The sequence below is a fragment of the Hyperolius riggenbachi genome, chromosome 2 (assembly GCF_040937935.1).
Source record: "Hyperolius riggenbachi isolate aHypRig1 chromosome 2, aHypRig1.pri, whole genome shotgun sequence".
Lineage (NCBI taxonomy): Eukaryota > Metazoa > Chordata > Amphibia > Anura > Hyperoliidae > Hyperolius > Hyperolius riggenbachi.
In genome coordinates this window covers 440416839-440436221 of record NC_090647.1, presented here as the reverse complement: position 1 = coordinate 440436221, position 19383 = coordinate 440416839, and the positions used below count along the sequence as shown (strand labels likewise).

At 43.1% G+C, this 19383-nt stretch overlaps 1 protein-coding gene across 6 annotated transcripts in view; it reads left to right on the top strand.

The window, feature by feature from the left end:
• The window catches only part of LOC137546932 (SH3 domain-containing kinase-binding protein 1-like), a 516647-nt gene that overhangs the window by 449858 nt on the left and 47406 nt on the right, over window positions 1-19383 (top strand). For all 6 annotated transcript variants that reach the window (XM_068269991.1, XM_068269992.1, XM_068269993.1 and 3 more), the window contains 4 exons: window positions 792-843; window positions 5803-5886; window positions 9367-9529; window positions 13343-13428. In XM_068269991.1, coding sequence (XP_068126092.1) covers window positions 792-843; window positions 5803-5886; window positions 9367-9529; window positions 13343-13428 — 385 coding nt within the window. The remainder of the gene's footprint in view (window positions 1-791; window positions 844-5802; window positions 5887-9366; window positions 9530-13342; window positions 13429-19383) is intronic.

Here is a 19383-nt window from a genome sequence, read left to right as displayed (position 1 = left end):
GGTGTTTTATGTGAATAAGGTTTATACCCCATAATACTTAGAAGACAAGTGTAGCTAAATGCCTGTGAAATGTTTGGAAGGCTTTTAAATACACATGAGTGAGCAGCTTTTTTTTTAGAACACCTATAAAGAGGCAAAAGTAAGCAACAAGGTGTCCATTAAACTATGTCACATTAAAAGTAAATGTGACACTTTATTCTACAAACTAATGCTTAATGCCAGTGGGATAGTGGTTGTTGGGGTACACTATACATGGGGGAGCCCGGCAAGCAGAGGTGGCTGCACAGATTTCCAAAAGATTTCAGCATGAAATCTAATCTGTTTGCACTACACTGGTAACAGTGCCATCCCGCCCATGATGCCAACTATACTAGCTACCTGTACTGGGGCAAGTATACTGCCTATACTAGGGCAACTTTACTACCTATACTGGGGGAACTATACTACATATACGGGGCAACTATACTAGCTATACTGGAGGCTACTATACTGGGGGCAACTATACTACCTACCTTTACTGGGGCAACAATACTATCTACCTATACTTGGGCAACTATACTGGCTACCTATACTGGGGGCAAATACACCTGGCTACCCTATACAGGGGGCACCTATACCTGGCTACCTACCTGTAAGGGTGAAAATTCGGGTGATGGCCAAATTTACCAACCATCTGCCAGTGCATGGGCACCTTTAGAAATCATCAGCTCGTTTTTAACAGCTTTTAGTGAACAAAGATGTGAATGGTTAACATATGATTTGTATTTTAATGTTGTTGTTTTACTTTGCAGAGACCTAAGAAGCCACCCCCTCCATCCGCACCCCTAAACAAGGCTGGATCAGGTACATGGACATCTCATTTGTTTACTAACTCACAAGTACTATATCAGTTTTATTATTTTTATAACTTTTCTTTAGAAGAAACTTATCTAATGGGATTATGTGAAATAAAAAATGGATACGCATTTAAAATGGGGCTGTCATTACAAGCATATGGGAGATGACGCTGCTGACTGCTATAGACCTTCACTGCTTACTCCCTGTCCAGGAACAAGCATGCAGTCAGTGATGTTATGCCTGCACTCTAGTTCTGGGGACAGAATTTTTTCCAGTTCCTCTTGCATTTTAAATTGCAGTTGGCTTTGGTTTTCTAAATTTGCTTCATGTATTTATCCATAAATTATTTACTTAATGGCAACCTGAAGTGAGAGGGATATGGAGGCTGCTATATATGCTTTTCAAAGTATAGACACTATTTATATCAGTGCCTATGGCAACACCCTAACATTACCGTAATTGTGGCAGATTGGCAGCAGGGGTTGGTTAAGGTTAGGCATGGAGGAGACAGTTAAGGCTAGGCGTAGAGGATGGTGTTTCCCCCCCTGTGAAACTTTCGATGCCCCCCCTCCCCTTGCCAATGGCGTAGCTAAGAAGCTGTAGGCCCCAGTGCAAGTTTTACATTGGGCCGCTCTATACACTGTATACATAACAATTTATGTGGCACACCAAAACCAGCAAAGGACAACAGAGTGTCAGAGGTGAAGAAGCGGATGGGAAGCAGTGTGTTAATGATCACTACTATTCAAAGCATCTAAGGAAGTGAATATTATCAGCACAGGACCAATAAAGAGCTAATACTATGGTTGAGGGTAGGGCCGTTGGGGCCCCTCTAGCCCAAGGGCCCTGATGCAGTCGCAACCTCTGCAGCCCTTTTGCTACGCCACTGCCCTCAGCCAATCTCCAATCCCCCCAACACAAATTGGAAAGACAAGCCGGGCAGGATATTTATAAAAAAAACAACAACATACTAACAGTATAAGTAGCCAGGTATAGGTGCCTCCAGTATAGGTAGGCAGGTATTGGTGCCCCAGTATAGGTTAGCCAGGTCTGTAGGTGCCCCCAGTATAGGTTAGCCAAGTCTAGACGTGCTCCCAGTATAGTTAGCCAGATAGGTTTCCCAGTATAGGTTAGCCAGGTATAGGTGCCCCCCAGTATAGCTAGGCAGGTAAAGGTGCCCCAGTATAGGTTAGCCAGGTCTATAGTTGCCTCCAGTATAGGCAGCATGGAGGGGGGAGTAGCAGGCACACAGTGGTGGGGAGGGGGGCCAGACTCTCCCCTCACCTCTGACCCCCTTCAGTGTTCCCGGCTCCCCCTCCAGAAATGAGTGCAGTGGCAGGGAACTCGCCTCTTCCTGGTTCCAGGTGGTGACGGAGCTCTGCGTGCCTCCAGCTTCTATGTCTCCAACACTGCTGACTCTACTTCCTGATTAGCGATGTTCGAGACATAGAAGATGGAGGCACACAGAGTGGGGGCGCTGAATGGGGGGGCGCAGCATACCAATGCTCTGTGCTTACTCCCCCCTTCCTGCTGCTAAAAATGTCCCTGGGCATTCCCCCAACCAGGCTTCACACACCCCCATGGCTCCCCCCCCCCTGCACCTACTATTATTATGCCCTTGGACATCAGAAAGGAGAGGCGGGGGGGGGGGGGGTAGGCTGTGTGAGAATAGTGTAATGTTAAGTTGTAGTAAAACATCACTATTATTTACTTGTATTTTATTATGATAATGTGCATGTCTGTGAATGTTACCAGTATTCTACTAGCCTGAAATTGGGTGCCCAAAATTCCTCGTGCCCCTTTTTTATGCCAACTGGACTGCCAGGTAACTGGGATTGATTAAAGAGAAATAAATATAGCAGCCTCCTTATACCTCTCACCTCAGGTTCACTAAGCTGCTGATTCTGCACACGTGAATGTAAAGATAATAGGCCTATCACTCTTACTACCCCCTTTATGCAGAGCAGCAGCGCAGTGTGCACATACCTACACTGGGATGCGAAAGTTTGGGCAACCTTGTTAAACGTCATGATTTTCCTGTATAAATTGTTGGTTGTTATGATAAAAAATGTCAGTTAAATATATCATATAGGAGACACACACAGTGATATTTGAAAAGTGAAATGTAGTTTATTGAATTTACAGAAAGTGTGCAATAATTGTTTAAACAAAATTAGGCAGGTGCATAAATTTGGGCACCACAAAAAAAATAAATGAAATCAATATTTAGTAGATCCTTCTTTTGCAGAAATTACAGCCTCTAACCGCTTCCTGTAGGTTCCAATAAGAATATGGATTCTGGTTGAAGGTATTTTGGACCATTCCTCTTTACAAAACATCTCTAGTTTATTCAGGTTTGATGGCTTCCAAGCGTGGACAGCTCTCTTTAACTCACAGCACAGATTTTTATTTATATTCAGATGGCCATTCCAGAACGTTGTACTTGTTCCTCTGTATGAATGCCTTAGTGAATTTTGAGCAGTGTTTAGGGTCGTTGTCTTGTTGAAAGATCCAGCCCCGGCACAACTTCAGCTTTGTCACTGATTACTGGACATTGGTCTCCAGAATCTGCTGATACTGAATGGAATTCATGCGTCCCTCAACTTTGAAAATATTTCCTGTCCCTGCACTGACTACACAGCCCCACAGCATGATGAAACCACCACCATATTTTACTGAAGGTAGCAGGTGTTTTTCTTGGAATGCTGTGCTTTTTTTCCTCCATGCATAACGCCCTTTGTTATGCCCAAATAACTCAATTTTAGTTTCATCAGTCCACAGCACCTTATTCAAAAATGAAGCTGGCTTGTCCAAATGTGGTTTAGCATATCTCCAGCGGTTCTGTTCATGCTGAGGGCTTCCTCTGCATCACTCTTGCATACTGCATCCCCTTTTGTAAAGTGCGCCGAATGGTTAAACTATGCACAGTGACTCCATCTGCAGCAAGATGATGGTGTAGGTCTTTGGTGGTGGTCTGTGGGTTGACTCTGACTGTTCTCACCATTCGTCGCTTCTGTCTATCCAAGATTTTTCTTGGTCTGCCACTTCGAGCCTTAACTCGAACTGAGCCTGTGGTCTTCCTTTCTGTATCCTTCCCCTAAACCATGATGGTGAACAATCTTTGTCTTCAGGTCCTTTGAGAGTTGTTTTGAACCCCCATGTTGCTACTCTTCTGCGTAATTAAAAGAGGAGGGAAACTTACAATTGACCCTTAAATACTGTTTCTCATAATTGGATTCACCTGTGTATGTAGGTCAGGGGTCACTGAGCTGACCAAGCCAATTTGAGTTCCAATAATTTGTTTTCAAGGTTTTGGAATCAATAAAATGACAACAGTGCCCAAATGTATGCACCTGCCTAATTTTGTTGAAACTATTGCGCACTTTCTGTAAATCCAATAAACTTAATTTCACTTCTCAAATATCACTGTGTGTCTCCTATATGATATATTTAACTGACGTTTTTTATCGTAACAACCAAAGATTTATACAGGAAAATCATAACGATTAATAAGATTGCCCAAACTTTCGCATCCCACTGTATGAGGAATGCTGGTGCATGCTGCGGAGTAAAGAGGAGACAACGTAGCCATATGTGCATGTGGTACTGCCGCTCTCATTAAGGGGGGCTTCAGGGATGCAGGCATGTTTTTTTAGCATAGGGCCCTTGAATAAATGGGGAGGAGGCATGCAGCCTAGTTATGCTCCTGATATAATTTTTTGCCCAATTTAATCATTTTCTTGACTGAAAATAGTATCTTAACCTCTTGAGGACCATGGTGTTAAACCCCCCTAGTGACCAGGCTAATTTCAGTTTAATTGGCCACTGCAGCTTTAAGGCCAAGCTGCAGGGCCGTACAACTCTGCACAAAAGTGATCCCCTCCTCCTTTTCTCCCCAACAACAGAGCTCTCTGTTGGTGGGGTCTGATCGCTCCCCCATTTTTTTTAAATAAACATTATTGTTTGTTTGTTTTTTTAACTGTTTCTTTAAATGCTATCCCTCCTTCCCTCCCTCCAGCCAGCCAATTATGGCGATCGGCTGTCATAGGCTTCTGCCTATGACAGCCGATCGCTCTTTTGTCCCCCAGAGGGACAGCCATGTCACACGGCTGTCCCCAGTACAGCGCTGCTGCTGATCGCAGCGCTGTACATGTAAATACATGGCGGTTTCGCCGTGTAACAGTCTTCCGAGCGGCGATCGCCGATTGGAGACTGAAGGCAGAGCTCTGCTCCGCCCACCAAGCAGGAGATGCGCGCGATCTCCTGCAAACTGCTGCCCCAGGACTTTACCCCAATCGGCGTTAGCTGGTCCTGGAGCAGCCGCCGCGGCCACGCCCATTGGCGTGATACGGTCGGCAAGCGGTTATGTGATAATTGTATGGTGTGTATTTTTGCTCTTGCAATAGTTTATGGACATAAATGCACAACAGAGCAAGGTAAAAATCTGCCTAAATTGTAAAAATCCCTAGTAATGTAGCTGACAAAGAGGGCTAATTAGGACTGATTTTTCTCAACAAAAGTGCAGTATTACTTTAATACAAGTCGGATTGTTTCAATCAGTTTCCATTTTTGTATTCATTTTGGTTTAATGTCATAAGGGACTGACTCACAGAAGAAGAGATTACTGGCACAGTGACCCCAGATGTAATCACATTCCTGAGAAAAGAGAGGTGGACAGGCCTTGTTCCACAGAGTGTCACTTTACATATGTCTCCGTCTCCCCCTGCAGGAGGACTGTGAAATCTTATAGGTTGACATTGCATGGATGAATAGAAAGTAGGCTGCATCCCAGGCTAGACAAGATAATCTTATTTCCATCAAGGTGTCCTGACTAAGCCTCTTCCATTACATTGTGTTACAGGTTTCCCAGGGGTATGCAGTACTTTTCAGTTCTGTAATCCCTCAGCAGTGCCTAGAATGATTAATGTCCATTCCTTGTCGTGACATTTTTTTTTTTTACTGCAGTGGGCACATCAGACAGGAAACAGGAAGTCAGGAAAATACCTCCTGAAAGGCCGGAAACTCTGCCACATAGGCCTGAGGAAAAGGGTGAGTAGCACTCTAGAGAACTACCATTAGTGGCTCTTTAACATTAATTCACTGTGACCAAATCTGTTCTTTACTTGTAATAAATCAAAATGTAAACTAATACATTATTTGCTCATCGGTAATAAGATGCTCTAATTCAATCCAGCACTAAATTCAGTCCACAGGTTTTTTGTACCCTTTTTTTCACTTTTTAATTGTTATCTTTTACTCTTTATTCTTCATTTTAATGATTGTTTTTTGGGTAGCATCGGGTGGCTCAGGTTTGATTGTCGTGTGCATGGAACTTTTGCATATGTACACTATTTATTGTATTATGTGACCTGTGTTAACTATCATCAATTACGTTACTGCATACCTGGGTTACTCCCTTTACATACTCTTTAATTGAATTTGTTTGTATTTAATGCCTTTTACCGGATTATCTACCTTTATAGCAGATTAGGTACCTTATTGTATATATTTTGTTGTCTACCAATTAAAGTTTGTACAACTATATCACTATTTCCAGCTCTGTTTATCTTTACATGTTAACTTCGTATGATTTACCGGAGATATTTGGGAACCTCTGGCATTAAGAGAGCAGCAGGTGAAATATTACTGACCCCACCGGGTCTTCCGGACAGTATAATAACATGGTGAACTTTGTCCAGTCTGGGAGTATTGAAACTTTGTAGATATAAAACGTGATAAAGAGTGAAATAATGTCAGTGTGTCATATTAACAGAATTTCAGAAAACATAAAATCATTATTTATTATGCTTTGCCCTTAACACATAATAATATTAACCTTTTGCACTCCAACCACCTGTGACATAGACAACAATTAAGCCCCACAAATGTGTTAAAATGAAGGATATTATGGCACCATACTTCTAGAAAAACTGTGGTATTTTGCATTATACCAGTACACCAATGACTCTGTGTGCAAGCTAACCTAATAGAAAGCTGTGCATTCAGAAAATTAGCAGTGCTGGATATTACATTGTGTTTCCACTTTAAGGAGTAGATCCATTATGATTTGGGTTACAGATAAACTCCAGGCGACTTAGCCATTCTGTTCAGAGAGCCATAGGGACTCCACAAGAAGCACTGCCTGACAGATTCCACTGAAAATATGCCCTCTAATTTTTTTTTTGCCCATTAGAAGAAGCATTGATATGACTGATGGGATAGTCACTCTTTCAGCTTTCCATAAGCTAGGCATAAAGTATGAGGAGTATTCCCAGTGTGGAAAACGATTGATTTCCAGCATGAATTTTAAGGATAGATCGCTTTATTAACTTCCAGGACTCAAATTCAATCACGTTTCAGCAGAAATCTAAAAAAAACAAAACATTGATTGCAGTACAGAGATACACAGCCAATGAAAATGCACCATTCCAGGCCAGGATGAATGTTACACATGGAAGTGGGGGCTGCACACAGTATGGGAACGGGCTGCTGCACGTGAATGTTACACATGGAAGTGGGGGCTGCACACAGTATGGGAAGGGGCTGCTGCACATGAATGTTACACATGGAAGTGGGGGCTGCACACAGTATGGGAACGGGCTGCTGCACGTGAATGTTACACATGGAAGTGGGGGCTGCACACAGTATGGGAAGGGGCTGCTGCACGTGAATGTTACACATGGAAGTGGGGTCTGCACACAGTATGGGAAGGGGCTGCTGCACATGAATGTTACACATGGAAGTGGGGGCTGCACACAGTATGGGAAGGGGCTGCTGCACGTAAATGTTACACATGGAAGTGGGGTCTGCACACAGTATGGTAAGGGGCTGCTGCACGTGAATGTTACACATGGAAGTGGGGCTGCACACAGTATGGGAACGGGCTGCTGCACATGAATGTTACACATGGAAGTGGGGGCTGCACACAGTATGGGAAGGGGCTGCTGCACATGAATGTTACACATGGAAGTGGGGGCTGCACACAGTATGGGAAGGGGCTGCTGCACATGAATGTTACACATGGAAGTGGGGGCTGCACACAGTATTGGAAGGGGCTGCTGCACATGAATGTTACACATGGAAGTGGGGGCTGCACACAGTATGAGAAGGAGGGGCTGCTGCATGTGAATGTTACACATGGAAGTGTGGCTGCACACAGTATGGGAATGGGCTGCTGCACATGAATGTTACACATGGAAGTGGGGGCTGCACACAGTATGGGAAGGGGCTGCTGCACATGAATGTTACACATGGAAGTGGGGTCTGCACACAGTATGGGAAGGGGCTGCTGCACGTGAATGTTACACATGGAAGTGGGGGCTGCACACAATATGGCAAGGGGCTGCTGCACATGAATGTTACACATGGAAGTGGGGGCTGCACACAGTATGGGAAGGGGCTGCTGCACATGAATGTCACACATGGAAGTGGGGGCTGCACACAGTATGGGAAGGAGGGGCTGCTGCATGTGAATGTTACACATGGAAGTGGGGCTGCACACCGTGTGGGAAGGGGCTGCTGCACATGAATGTTACACATGGAAGTGGGGGCTGCACACAGTATGGGAAGGGGCTGCTGCACATGAATGTTACACATGGAAGTGGGGGCTGCACACAGTATGGGAAGGAGGGGCTGCTGCACGTGAATGTTACACATGGAAGCGGGGCTGCACACAGTATGGGAAGGAGGGGCTGCTGCACATGAATGTTACACATGGAAGTGGGGCTGCACACAGTATGGGAAGGGGCTGCTGCACATGAATGTTACACATGGAAGTGGGGTCTGCACACAGTATGGGAAGGGGCTGCTGCACGTGAATGTTACACATGGAAGTGGGGGCTGCACACAGTATGGGAAGGAGGGGCTGCTGCACGTGAATGTTACACATGGAAGTGGGGGCTGCACACAGTATGGGAAGGGGCTGCTGCACATGAATGTTACACATGGAAGTGGGGGCTGCACACAGTATGGGAAGGGGCTGCTGCACATGAATGTTACACATGGAAGTGGGGGCTGCACACAGTATGGGGAGGGGCTGCTGCACATGAATGTTACACATGGAAGTGGGGCTGCACACAGTATGGGAAGGGGCTGCTGCACATGAATGTTACACATGGAAGTGGGGGCTGCACACAGTATGGGAAGGGACTGCTGCACATGGAAAGAGACTCGCAAGAAAGTTTATTGCAGATTTATTTGAAAGTTACAATGCTGAAAGGTGGACAGAGGAGGAATGTAAAATATGCACCTGACTTGTCAGGGGAGGGAGGTGGCATGATGGAAGCTGACACCCTATGTAGGGACGCAGTGCCTTGCTGTACAGTCACAAAGGTTGCCCAAGCCTAAGGCTTGCCCTTCGAGTATATGTGGCTGTTGGAACAATATAACACATCTGGTACAAGTTAGTACACATCACGGACACTGATGTGCAAATTAGAAAAATTCAGTTTAAACTAAATTTGGTAAGTAATGCAACTAAAGTGCTAGCTCCTGTAACGTTATGTAATATGAAGGTATGTTCTGTTACAGAGAGGCCTGATAGAGATCATAAAATAGAAACCTCTCTGAAGCACTCAGTGCCTGCCATACCTCCAAAGAAGCCACGTCCTCCAAAGACGACATCTTCTAGTAAAGCCGGCACACTCCCACCAAGAAGACCAGAGAGGCCAGCAGGCCCTGCAACGCACACAAGGTAATGCCATATGCTATGGTGATCCCTAGCTTGGTGCCCTGATGCTGTATCTGCTGTTCAGGAGCTTAGAAGACATCTGTTGTGAAGCACATCATCTAACATCATACAGAATAATGATAAATGATAGAACAATTCATAACATACTCCATGAGTTATAAAAACAAAAAATAAAACGTACACATGTTATATACAGAAAATACGTTACTCAAAATACCGGTGTAAATCTATAATCATTTTTATGTACACGATGGATTTTTAGGTTGAAATGTTGCCCTGGAAATTCAGTGGAGTTGCAATGATAAATATACAGGCAGATGAAATATAAAAGCATTACAGCTTAATTAGCTAATTAATAGCACCTGTCATATCAATTGTATACTATTCAGGGCTTCTTTGATATGTAAATCAGCAGTGCCCATTTAGGTTTTAAAGTTACAAATCAAAAGTTACCATCCTTTCTTAATAAATGATTCTGATTCTGATTCTGAACGTTATGTATAAAAATTCCAAAAACCAAATTGTTTAAAAGAGCTCTGTAATTTCCCCTCCTGCAGATGTCACCCAAGGCAGCTGCCTGGTTTGCTCATGCCTAACAATGGCCCTGATTATGCACACTATAAAAATTATGCTATACCATGTGATAAACATGCAAGGTATTATAAAATAAATGTCCATTCTCAGCTTAAGTTAAACAAAGGGTACTAAAGAAATATAAAGGCTCAAATTCCATCATATCATCTTTTTATTTCATGCTGTTGTGCTTTCTAATACCTGTAACCTGCTAAAATACCTGTAACTTAAAAAAAACAAAAAACATTTATACTTCCCTGCCATCATGTCCAGTTTCCAGGAGCCCCATCTTTAAAGTCACAGATTTAGTTTTGTTGAACCAGAAATGCAGTGTTATGAACACTACTGTACAGTGTTGGACAGGAACTCCTTCCCATGACGTTGTCCCCAAGACCTTACCAGCCGCAGGTATAGATATGCATTAGACATATTGCATTCTACGCATTGATATCTTGATGTAAGTGCATTTCAGACCAGCATCATGGCTGAGGAGGAACAAAGGGCTGGTCTAACACACTAGAACTTTTGCTGAATAACTACGGTAAATAGTGCTGAATAACTGCAGCAATTACGGTAAATCGATGATTGTACCAATGCGGTCAGGTTACCAATGAACTCGGTTTCACAGACATCCGTAAAGGACATTTAATTATTATTATTTTAACATTTCTTTTTCAAGCTGACTTTAAACCGTAAACTCGCATTTCATTTTGTTGTTGTTTATATAAGGATTCAGATGTCGATTACGGTAATTATAATTTCTTTCTCTGCAAGACTTTCAGGTTTTGTGACTCTCCCCTGGCTATTACATGGTCAGTCATTGGTTCTGGTTACCCCCATAATATGCTATAGCCAGAAACCTGGGTAGTCCAGCTGCAGGGGATTAGTACCTTTGTCCTGGCCTTGTATGGGGGAGTTCAGGCACAGCAGTCATCACTCTGGTTTTGCTGCTCTGGAGTCCTTGGTTTAAACCACAGCGAAGAAACTCTCCGCACAGAGTATGCATGTTTTCTCTGGGTTTGCATGGTGTTATTTTCTAAAGGATAATAGTAGGTTAATTGGCTTTCCCGAAAACCATAAATAAAACTGTTCCTAGATTGCGGTAGGGACGTTAGACTTTGAGTTCCATTTAGGGACAAGGACAAGTGTAATGTTCTCTGTAATATGCCAGTGATATGTAATGCAAGAAATACGTTATATAGTCAATTACGGTACTGCTAGCAAATGCCACTGGATACTATGAGCAGGTGATTTAACACATCACTGCCCACTCAATTCTGTAATATGGGTTTTGGGTGGAATTATGCTTTAATAACCCATCACAGTAGATTCACTTCTAGGCAAGGCTTTTTATTATTTATAAGTTAAAATTAGATAATGGATCAACAGTACGTATGTGTATACAGCAGAGGAAGCATAAGGCAGTGTCTGCAATAACGTGTATACAGTAGAGGAAGCATAAGGCAGTGTCTGCAATAACTTGTGTATACAGCAGAGGAAGCATAAGGCAGTGTTTGTAATAACTTGTGTATACAGCAGAGGAAGCATTAGGCAGTGTCTGCAATAACTTGTGTATACAGTAGAGGAAGCATAAGGCAGTGTCTGCAATAACGTGTATATAGCAGAGGAAGCATAAGGCAGTGTCTGCAATAACGTGTATACAGTAGAGGAAGCATAAGGCAGTGTCTGCAATAACTTGTGTATACAGCAGAGGAAGCATAAGGCAGTGTTTGTAATAACTTGTGTATACAGTAGAGGAAGCATAAGGCAGCGTCTGCAATAACTTGTGTATATAGCAGAGGAAGCATAAGGCAGTGTCTGCAATAACTTGTGTATATAGCAGAGGAAGCATAAGGCAGTGTCTGCAATAACTTGTGTATATAGCAGAGGAAGCATAAGGCAGTGTCTGCAATAACTTGTGTATACAGCAGAGGAAGCATAAGGCAGCGTCTGCAATAACTTGTGTATACAGCTTAGGATGCATAAGGCAGTGTCTGCAATAACTTGTGTATACAGCTTAGGATGCATAAGGCAGTGTCTGCAATAACTTGCTGTACTTTGACACAACAAAGGTGACTTCTGCGGCCATTATGTAATGTGAGTATGATGTTCTAATGAAGGAGTTATATTTATCTTCTAGCACTTGCTGAGCTGAGGACAGTTAAGAAAGCTGTTTTGTAGTATGTCAGCAATTCACGGCAGGAATGTGGCTACAAGTGCTCTTAGTTACACTAGTGCTGAACTTATTTAAGAGCACCTAATAAATTATATACATCTACTGAACCATTTCCATAGAGCAGGAGATACTGATTCATCATTGTGATCATGTTCCTCCAGTATAAATGCTTTTCCACATAAGTCTTTGATTTATTGCAGTGTAAATGCTTTTCTTCCAGTTTCCTTATACAATCCATAAAAGTCCATTCAGTTCACATTTAATGTCTTTCAGGATGGAAATTTATGCTTTAAGTAGGCATCAGTGGTTTAAACACTTGGCAAATTTTCATGTTGCTGCAGTTTTTGTCTTTGCCCCTTCCTGGCTATGATGATCATAATGCTAACTTGTCATTGAAGACCTCAATTATTTGTTATTCTATTACATAGATAAACCAATGAAAGAACCTAACAACATCACTTGATGTCCTAAGGGCTCTTTTACACTGCAAATGAGAAACTTATTTATTTTCTTTGTGATTTTCTGCGATTTTCAGCAATTGCTTTTCGACATTTTGGTTGGCTGCTAAAACCACAAGGAGAATTGCAGAAGAAATGCAAAATACGATTGCTTTCAGATCACAGTAGCATAAAGGGCTTCCTGTGATTTTCTTCTGCTTGCAAAACACTTTTGTCTGGCGGATGACACAACGCTGATAGCATTTTAGTGCTGAAAAGTTCAAAGGGTCATTAATCTGGTTGTCGGGTTGTTTTTGCAGCTCAATGAAACAGATATTACATCAAACTGCCATAGCTGTTATTTAGAATTCAATCTTGAAAATGTAGCTTTTTGACTGAAAATAAAATTATGAGACTCTTTTCTATAATACTAATGTTTGATTCAACGTTAGTGCTACACATACAATCCCTTTTAATTTAATTTCAAATAAGGCAGTGAGCTATGGAAAATCTCTCCAGTCACATAAGTACAACGTATTAATGTTTTGCATTAGGTACTGTATGCTTATGTGTTCTGCAGACATTACGTAAGAGATCTTTTCAGTAATATTTTGCTGTTGTACCACACAGGAGTGAAAGCCCGAAGGCCGAGGTGGGAATCAGTACTGTATCCAGCACTCCAGACAGAGACTCATCAGATAAGAGCAATGACATTGGTAAGTCCTGGACGTGTTCCTGTCAGGTTATAAATATCTCCAGCAGAGTCCCTGCTCTGTCATACGTGCTGACAGATTCATGCACATCCTAAATACCAGCCTACATATTGCCTTTTAATAACCCTCTGCAGAGCTTGTAGTGTTTTATATCAAGCGCTGCACTGTAAACAAACATCAGAACACAGTCCTGGCAGAGCAAGCTTGTATTACGGCTGTGGCCTTATTTACAAAAGTCTACAATTTGTGAATTATTATAAAAAAATTTTTTGTGCATGTCGTTTAAATTTCCTTGAACCTCCGTACTTTATTCTTGTAAGGTATTTTCTTTAAAACATGTTTTTGTACACACCAGTGATACTAAATAGGAACTGTATTTTTTTTTTTTTTTTGCTTCAGTGTCACTTTAATGTTTCCCAAAAAAACCTGTCATTGCAATTACATTTTAGTCAGTCGGGGAATACAAACAAAAAGTTTTACTCTTTCACAGTAGGACGGTGCGTTAGTGCAACGCATATAGACTTTAACTTGGATGTTATTGTGCATTATTTAAAGCTGCGTTAAGTGTTATGATGTCTTTCTTTTCGCGTCTCTGGGTGCGCCATTTTCGTCGCACAGTGATGACTATAAATGAAAAAACATTACTGATCATGTGCAACACAAATAACGCAGCAGATTCATTGCTAAACGCACAGCATGCAGCACTCTCTAATAACGCTACACATTACACACAAACGCAATGTGTGCACTGTGAATGTCGCACAGACTTAGTATTGCTCTGCGTTAGTCTGCGTTGAAACATTTTCTAACGTGCGACTTTAACGTCAAACTGTGAAAGAGGCCTTACTTCCAATACAAAAAAAGTTTTTCCTCATGTTTGCTAAACCTGAGCTTGTACTGCCATTGTCTGCCAGATCTAAAGTAGCATACACCTAACGATTTTCCTGCCGAAATACAGAAAATTAGATCACTGTGATCGAATCTGCTGTGAAATTGTTGCGCAAACGCTGACAGAACGATCGATTTCCGTCCGAAATCAATCGTTCACGTCGATTTCCGTCGATCTGTCCGTGCAGAAGATTTTGCTCGATCGCCAGTGGGTCGGGAGTGCATCGATAGCGGTGTTCGAATGCCCAACGACCGACGCTACCGGAAATACATTACTTGCTCCGGCCGGCGTGTGTCCCCTGGTCTCCGCTGTCCCTACTCCGTGCACGGCTCCTCCAGCTTCACTGAACTTCCTGTCCCGGCAGGAAGTTTAAACAGTAGAGCGCCCTCTACTGTTTAAACTTCCCTGGCAGGAAGTTCAGTGAAGCTGGAGGAGCCGAGCACGGTGAAGAAGACGGCGGAGAACAGGGGACACACGCCGGCCGGAGCAGGTAATGTATGTGGCAGGAGGGGGCGGCGGCAACGACAGCTTCACAGATTGTGATCGGTTTCATGCCAAAATCGATTCACAATCTGTTTGCAGTAAAGGCAGCCAATACGATCCCTCTCTGATGAAATTCGATCAGAGAGGGATCTATCTGTTGGTCGGATCTGATGGCAAATCGACCAGTGTATGGCTACCTTTATGAGTCCAAATAACAAAAAAAAAAGTTAAGTACCTGAATTTAATTTGAATGCATGGAGACGCCATCCGCACCCTCCGTGCCGTTCCGCTGGGTCCCCGCAGTTCAATAGTCCCCCCGGGCCGCTCCCGACCCCACAGCCCGGGTCGGGTTCTCCTGCCTCCACTAAAATGGCCGCCGGAGCTGGCCGCGGCTGCGCAGTCCGCATAGACGCGAGTGCGGCTGCGCAGCTCTAGAACCTCCCCCCGATCCACGCTACAGGAGACAGCCTGTATGGTAGGGCAGGGAAATGTCTGCTCCCTGCATCGCACCTCTCCTAGAGCAGAATTACAGCAGGACTAGCAAATCAAAAGCTTCCAGCAGAAGCCCTTGAATAGCTATATGTTACAGCATGAGCCATCACTTGATATAATGTTGAATGGCCATGAGAACACAGCAAACCTAGAAGGTGGATGGGTTGTTTGCCTACATTGCTGACTCTGCATCACTAGTACTCATTGGGATGACATGATGTAAAGCCCCATACAATTTTTTATTCGATTCGATGCAATCCGACATGTCTGATTGGGATTCGATTAATTTTTCCATTGTTCTGTTCGTTCGGACATGTCGGATGGAATCGAATAAATGAATCAAATTGAATCGAATCGCTTAAAAAATTGTATGGTGTAGATGGGTCTTAAAGGTGCATACACACGCACTACTTCCGCCAACGACGGGTCCGTCAGACCCTCCCGCTGGGCGGCCGTTCAGCCGACAGTAGTGTGTGTGTACGCGCTGTCGGCAGACTGATGAGGCTGTTTCTGAACGATCCGCTCAGCGTGTGTACGCACCTTTAGACTGTTCTTGCATTTCTTCTGAGTAGTGATGTGAAAAAATCATCTCCTAATTGTGTCCCACCCAAGAGGCAGCATCTGGGATTAGCAAATCAAAGTTTCTAGCACATGATCCATTCAACCAGTAGGTGTATTCATTACTCAGATTGCTGGCCTCAACTTCCTGCCTCATTGGTGATAATGGTTATGATGTTAGAAGAATGGTTCACTGATCACTACTGCCGAGTTAGAATATACAGCAGAACAGAGTGTGAAGTGTGGTAGGTTCAATGGGAATACTATAGGAGAAATGGAAGTGTCAGCTCCAAACAAGAGATATGTAGTAAGTGTAATAAATGAAATAGAGGAACTACAAAGAAAATAAATGTGTTACTTGATCCTATACCCCCCCCCCCCCCCTCCCGGCCTGTCTCCAATGCTTGTATGTTTGTTGTTTATTAATGAGAGCTCCATGAGACCCAGAACATATAGGAGTCTCAGGAAGGAGTTCATGGAAGCCAGCTCTGTACAGAAATTAGAATTTGGGTCTACTGTATGTATCTGGTGAAAGCCTTACCTTTGGTGGTTGGTGGAGGATTATGTTATTTCAGGAAATGGACACGCAGCATCAGAAACTTATTTATCAGACTGTCTTGAGTCATGCTGATCCGTTTGCTTAGATTATTTTGTTACTGTTACAGGACTGCTTGTGGATAAAATTGTATTAACTCCGTAGCACTACCGCTGTATAATTGACATATTAATTATGATGTCTTGTATTGAACAACAAGATAACATTTGAATAAGTTTCAAAGTCTTATCTTCCTGATCAGCAAATGCAAGGAACACATGTTAATGGTGAATATTAAATCACAGTTTTAAAAAAATGAATCAGAAAGGAATACTTTATTGAACTGTACTGCATTAATCCAAACAATTATAGATAAAGCAGCAGACAAACATGAAAGAGCCCCCCACCCAGCAGATCAGAAAAATACATACAAAATACACTTTAAAGTTGTGTGCACTATAACATATGAAGCTAATGGGAAAAAAGTACATATAGGCATAAGTGGACACATTGTTTCCGAATGGTGCATAAATATCTCAAAGCCCAAAATGATAAGCAAGTATCACCAACATTGGTGTAACTAAAATGCCGCTCCTATTGGATATAACCCATTACAAAAGTCAATGCTCAATCTCTTTACAAAGCATATGAGTATTTCTTGGTTACACACATTTGAGTAATGAACGTATGCAAGGATTTTGCTAAACACTTCAGTTATAAATCCTCTGTGGATGAGAAGGTGATTGGAGTTTGTGGCGCAAAGGAGACAAATTACACCCCCAGTTCTGGCCTGTAGCTGGGCAGAGAAGACCAAATAGAGCAATATGCCTGCAGCTCCCAATGCTAGAAAACTCAGGCCACAACAGAGTACATAGCAATGCATGGCCAGACAATCACATCCTGCCCCAAGTCCTGCCCACAAAACCTCTCGCAGCTGAGTCCTGCCCAGATCCACCTCATGCGTTTACACTGATACCAGCTGATCCAGCACAAAGCATGCTGAATGCAACACAAATTTACTAACATGATCAAGAAACCACCAATAGTGACTTTGATATAATCGTATAGCAGAAGGATTCACTCCTGATCAGTGGACAGTCTAACCATTTTGACTGGATAGTCAGGAGTGAAAGCTGCGCCATGTGTACACGATCCAGGACATGATCCCTAGTGCAACACCTCAGGGCCTCAGGTCCTTTATGCATGCCAAGTTCCATCTACTGTGTGTGCAAGGATTTAGATTCTCTAACAGATTCAGGTAATACTGTCATTTAGCTATGTCCACACACAGCAGATGCCTGGAGAACACGTGTGACAGGTTGACTTAACCTGTAACTTTGCCGGTGCCTTGTCTCAGCTGGATTGCTCCTACAGCTTCAGGAAATACCCAAACGAACACAAGAGACGGCACACCACTGGCTGCAAACAATTTTGCTGTATTCAGAACAAGTGCAAACTACATGTTACGGATATTACATCCTTCTTCAGGTGTTAACCACTTGAGGACCGTGGGCTTTACCCCCCTTAACCACCTTAGCGGTATGGACGAGCTCAGCTCGTCCATTACCGCCAGAGGGTGCCGCTCAGGCCCTGCTGGGCCGATTTTGATCAAATAAAAAGCAGCACACGCAGCCGGCACTTTGCCAGCCGCGTGTGCTGCCTGATCGCCGCCGCTCTGCGGCGATTCGCCGCGAGCAGCGGCGACAGAGGGTCCTGATAGCCGCCTGAGCCATGCGCAGCCGGAACAAATGGTTCCGGCCAGCGCTAAGGGCTGGATCGGAGGCGGCTGACGTCGGCTGACTTCCATGACGTCACTCCGCTCGTCGCCATGGTGACGAGGTAAGCGAAGAAACGGAAGGCCGCTCATTGCGGCCTTCCGTGTTACTTCTGGCCGCCGGAGGCGATCAGAAGAACGCCTCCGGAGTGCCCTCTAGTGGGCTTTCATGCAGCCAACTTTCAGTTGGCTGCATGAAATAGTTTTTTTTTAATTAAAAAAAAAACCCTCCCGCAGCCGCCCTGGCGATCTTAATAGAACGCCAGGGTGGTTAAGGACCGGCCACTTTTTTTTCCATTCAGACCACTGCAGCTTTCACGGTTTATTGCTCGCTCATACAACCTACCACCTAAATGAATTTTGGTTCCTTTTCTTGTCACTAATAAAGCTTTCTTTTGGTGCTATTTGATTGCTCCTGCGATTTTTACTTTTTATTATATTCATCAAAAAAGACATGAATTTTGGCAAAAAAATGATTTTTTTAACTTTGTGTGCTGACATTTTTCAAATAAAGTAAAATTTCTGTATACATGCAGCACGAAAAATGTGGACAAACATGTTTTGATTTAAAAAAACCCATTCAGTGTATATTTATTGGTTTGGGTAAAAGTTATAGCGTTTACAAACTATGGTGCAAAAAGTGAATTTTCCCATTTTCAAGCATCTATGACTTTTCTGACCACCTGACATGTTTCATGAGGGGCTAGAATTCCAGGATAGTATAAATACCCCCCAAATGACCCCATTTTGGAAAGAAGACATCCCAAAGTATTCACTGAGAGGCATAGTGAGTTCATAGAAGATATTAATTTTTGTCACAAGTAAGCGGAAAATGACACTTTGTGACAAAAAAAAAAAGTTTCCATTTCTTCTAACTTGCGACAAAAAAAATGAAATCTGCCACGGACTCACCATGCCCCTCTCTGAATACCTTGAAGTGTCTACTTTCCAAAATGGGGTCATTTGTGGGGTGTGTTTACTGTCCTCGCATTTTGGGGGGTGCTAATTTGTAAGCACCCATGTAAAGCCTAAAGGTGCTCATTGGACTTTGGGCCCCTTAGCGCAGTTAGGCTGCAAAAAAGTGCCACACATGTGGTATTGCCGTACTCAGGATAAGTAGTATAATTTGTTTTGGGGTGTATTTTTACACATACCCATGCTGGGTGGGAGAAATATCTCTGTAAATGACAATTTTTTTATTTTTTTTACACACAATTGTCCATTTAC